We start from the raw sequence: 4,765 nt of genomic DNA, 5'->3' as shown, positions 1-4,765 counted from the left end.
TGGGCAGCCCAATGTGGGCCCGGGCCCCCCCCCCCCATAGGGGGCTAGGGGCTGGCAGTGGCATGCCCAGCCACTTCTCATGGCAGGGTGTAGGGCTGGGCTATGGGTGAGACAGCTGCTGGGGAGGTGGGTTATATGGGGCACTAAAGGTGCCAAAATGCAGGTCAACTCCTGCATGAAGGGCATGGTCTTTTGGGCACAACTGGACCGATGATTGAATTCAATCATGGCCACTGTGCCTGCAAGACCTTGACCTTCACATGGCACAGTGGCACTGTCTGAGACTGCCTCACACACATCCTGCTGGATATTGCCTCATAAATGTGGGTGTTGCACCCCTCCCCATGCGAACTGGACATCGGCCCTACCCCAGTGTGCCACAAGGTCACATACCTCCTCCTGAATCCCACTGGGGGCCTGGGTACTCTGCATGGGTGTGGCATGCAGACAGAGCCAGGGCTTGACAGGGACAATGTTCTGGACATGCTCCCCATGTCATCTCTCTGGGCTTCCATGTGGCTGTTCTTGCAATACCAGCCTTGGAGCACTGCCAGCAGCACCCAGAACAGGGGCATAGGCAGATACTGCAAGTTGCATGGCAGAGGTGTTTCATCACAGTGCCTGGAAAGAGACAGAGCTGGGGGTGAGGAGCATCAGGGAGCAGGTGCTGACCCTGCTACCATAGAGAGCAGGGCCAGCTGCCCTGGAGGGAATCTTAGGGCTGGGCAAGAGATGCAGCAGACTGCGTCCCTTTGCAACACTCACTTTCAGCCAAGGAGAAGCTCTGGCTAGGGGACAGGACAGCCAGAGGCTGCCTGGGCCCTGTCCAGGGGGGCACATGGGGCCTGGTGGACTCCTGCAGACAGCACTTTCAGGCTCTTTCAGGCTCCTTGTACTGTGCACCCCGAGGCACAAAATTGTTGGAGACTTTTTATAGCCTGCAGCTCAGCCCTGGAAGAGGAGAGGTAGCCAACCAGGGGCCTGGGATTCTGGCTGTCCTCCTCATGGCTGGGCTGACCCAGCCCTAAAGTCCCTATGTTAATGCACATTAACGCATCTACACGTGCGTCAATGCGCTTTAACTAATCCCGCCTAAATTTTATACTTGCTTTATGATTTATATATGTAGATGCACGCCCTTAATGCACCTTAAATAAGGCTAATGTGCATTAAAATGCTCACATGTAGACATGCCCACTGACGGGAAACTCAAGTTACTCAGAGTAAGTGAACAATTCAATTGATCTGACAGCCGGCAACTTCTGTGGTCCTTAGTATTATGTGCTGGGTTGACTGAGAAGTAAATTAAAATCCTCAGCCTGCTCTGTCAATTGACAAGTGTGGGCATGTGTAGACGAAATGAGGGCCCTAACTGAAGAAGTGGGTTTTTAAAAACACCGCTTCAATCTAGGGCCCTTTTAACCCCTGGGTTGTGTACACGCCCAAACTTATCTGCCTGTCCGGCAGTAGGGAGGGAAGGGCGAGCTGCCAGCAGGCAGAGTGGTTCCTGGGCTGCGGGGGGTGGGCAGCAGCACGGCAGCAACACCTGCCCGCAGGCACCCAGCATGGGCAGTCCTGGGGGGCACCACAGCTACGGAGGGAAGCACCAGGCCCCCGTGCAGCTCAGGCAGACGTGTTACATGGGGGGAAAAAAAAGATGTTGGGCAGAGCCTGCCTTCCTGGGCTTCTACGAGGCTGCCTGCATAGGCTTCCTGCAGAGCCCCTGAGCTGCACAAAGTGTGGTGCTTTACTCCATGGCTGTAGGACAGCAAACTAAAACTTCCCAAGCCATTTAAGGCACGTTACACCACCAAATTTGCTACAGCAGCTGGAATCACTGCCTAGGGAAACTTTGCCACAAGGCCATATATGCCTTTACCATAGTCATACCAGAGGTTTTGGGCAAATGCAAAAATAGAGGCCACCTTTCCTGATTCCCAGTTCTAGACCTTAACCACATAATTAAGCTTTTTCCTATTGCAAAATTTTATTCTACACCTCACTTCCTGTTTCAAACGGGATGGGGAGGGCAGCTGGGGATACCCTTGCTGTAGAGAGAATCGCCAGATCTCAAATAGTGTAAAGCCATCACAGTCAGTTCTACTTCAAGAACCAGGGGCAGAGGGTTCATTTTTGGGCAGACTGAAATAGGGTGGGGCAAAGCCAAAGTGCTTGCTAGTGCCTCTCCATGAATGAAGTTGCTTTTTGAGGATCATTCTAGTCAAGACAATATTAGATGACCTGTTGATTGCTTTCAGCTCTTCAAAACCTAAGAAGACCAAGGACCTGACAGTAGAAGTCTCAAGGCCCCTTCTCATGTTCTTTCTATGGCCATGTACAAACATTCAGTTTCTCCTGAGAAAGTCACTGCTCTCCCAGGAGCAACCACAATTGTTCAGGACTTTTCTCCCAAAAGAAAACTGGCCACTCCAGGAGGAAAATAACCGAGGAACAACCAGGGTTCAGTAACTCCCAGAAGAAGTTTTCCTGGAAGGGCAAATGTCTGTATATGTTCTTTTCTGAGAGAAGCCACAGCATAATCCTCAAGCATCTCCAGATGATTTGCCCTTCTCCCCCATCCTCCTGTTCCTACCCCCTCCACCCCCACCCCCAAGAGGACAGTGCATCACTTGCTGGACTCTGCTGTTCCAGCCAAGCAGGAAGCAGAATGTACCCTGTACACATTCCCACATTACACTGCAGGGAGACACAGGCTGACTGAACAGTCTCAGTCAGCCAATTAAGGTTGCTCTGTACACTGCTTCTATCTGCCTCTGGACCTACAAAGCATGCGGAGGTTCCCCCTGGCTGCACAGAATCAGTACTGCAAGCTCTCTGCTCTTCAAGGACTTACCCAGAGATACCTAAACAGACATTTAATGCTAAGTTTTCTACCAGAAAACTAGTAGAAAAACCTGGGAGAGTTCTTTCAGATCATTTGAACGTGTGTATGCAGCCCATGGCATTCCTCCCTTGTGTATGCCCTGAGGAATACTTTATAGCTGGTTTTCAGGAAGCTACAGAAACAGTTATTGTGTTTCAGCCCAGAGGTGGTGACGTTTGGTAGATTAAATGATCCCTACAGTATTTTAGTTTGTAAGTCAGGTTGCTATGGCAAATGTGTAAAGCAGTCTGGGACTCTTTTTGATGAAAGGTGCTTTATAAATGTAAGTCTTTATATTATTGGGTTAACAAGTGCTGGGGAAGAGAGAGGTTTTATATGCTCATTAAAAATGAAGCATTTGTCTTCAATTTACAGTCTCCAATAGCTGATTAGTTTTGTTTTGTTCTTTTACTGATGATAGTGCTGTCTTCTGCTCTCATTTCAGGTCTCCAGGTGGTTTTAAATTCAATCATCAAGGCCATGGTTCCCTTGTTGCACATTGCCCTGCTGGTGCTGTTTGTCATAATTATCTATGCCATCATTGGGCTGGAGCTATTCATGGGGAAGATGCACAAGACCTGCTACCATGTGCATGGGGCACTAGCAGGTAAGGGACATGTTACGTGCAATGAAGCCTGATTCACTGTTGCCCTGCATTTTGTATTAACATTTCCACCAGTAGAAGGTAGGTATTAAATATACTTCCATTCTGATCTTTCAACATCCAGCTGGCACTGATTGTGCATCAGTGTAAGTGACAACATAAAATATGGAGCAATTGTGAACTGGAGTGCAAGAATATGAGAAAAGGTACTTAGATGCTGCTTATTTACCAGATAGAACAAAGTGAAAACTACAGGGGTTTTGTTTAATGAAAACAGAGAAAACATGATGCATTTGGTTAGTCAGTTTCACAATTTCCTTTTCCCTGTGTTGGGAAGGCCATGATTAGAAAGTCTTTGTATGTATAACTGTGTGTGTCCAAAAGGTAACAGACTGCGTGTGTTTGCTGGGGCAATTAGACTTATTGACAGACGTGGAGCCAGAAAGCATGTGTTTAGCCACAGAGCACTATAACAGGACTGACACCATGACGCCCCCTGGTGGCTATAACTCCTGCCTCACTTGGGCTCCTCAGATACCCTCCCTTTTCTCCTATCTGCCACGCCTTGATATGGTTATTGGTTCTTGAAAAGGGAGGCTGCTCAAGGGTCCTAGAGTGAGCCCTATTCCTTTTTCCTGCCAGTGGATCCTTCTTGACTCACTCTGGTCCACACACTCAGTGGGCCCTCCTGACCCATTCATGCCCCAAGAGTAGCTGTTGGGTTATGGTCTATTCATTGCTTCTGACCTCCCCTGTAACCATGTCCATACCTCACAGATGGTACCAATTAATTGTTTTAGTGGGTACTTGCCCGCAGTCCAATATCAGGCCTCCTCGGGCCTCAATGCCCTTGTTGATTCATAGATTCATAGATGCTAGGGTCGGAAGGGACCTCAATAGATCATCGAGTCCGACCCCCTGCATAGGCAGGAAAGAGCGCTGGGTCTAGATGACTCCAGCTAGATGCATATCCAACCTCCTCTTGAAACCCCCAGGGTAGGGGAGAGCACCACCTCCCTTGGGAGCCCATTCCAGACCTTGGCCACTCTAACTGTGAAGAAGTTCTTCCTAATGTCCAATCTAAATCTGCTCTCTGCTAGCTTGTGGCCATTATTTCTTGTAACCCCCGGGGGCGCCTTGGTGAATAAAACCTCACCAATTCCCTTCTGTGCCCCCGTGATGAACTTATAGGCAGCCACAAGGTCGCCTCTCAACCTTCTCTTGCGTAGGCTGAAAAGGTCCAAGTTCTCTAGTCTCTCCTCGTAGGGCTTGGTCTG

The 4,765-nt window shown here is 49.3% G+C and overlaps 1 protein-coding gene across 1 annotated transcript in view; it reads left to right on the top strand.

Annotated features, from left to right (window-relative positions):
• The window catches only part of CACNA1C (calcium voltage-gated channel subunit alpha1 C), a 742,093-nt gene that overhangs the window by 507,551 nt on the left and 229,777 nt on the right, over window positions 1-4,765 (top strand). Inside the window, 1 exon segment of the mRNA XM_025198804.1 lies at window positions 3,330-3,491. Coding sequence (XP_025054589.1) covers window positions 3,330-3,491 — 162 coding nt within the window.

The sequence above is a fragment of the Alligator sinensis genome, unplaced genomic scaffold (assembly GCF_000455745.1).
Source record: "Alligator sinensis unplaced genomic scaffold, ASM45574v1 scaffold87_1, whole genome shotgun sequence".
Taxonomy (NCBI): Eukaryota; Metazoa; Chordata; order Crocodylia; family Alligatoridae; genus Alligator; species Alligator sinensis.
Note: the sequence above shows the minus strand (reverse complement) of the source record. Positions and strands in the feature narration are given on the sequence as shown.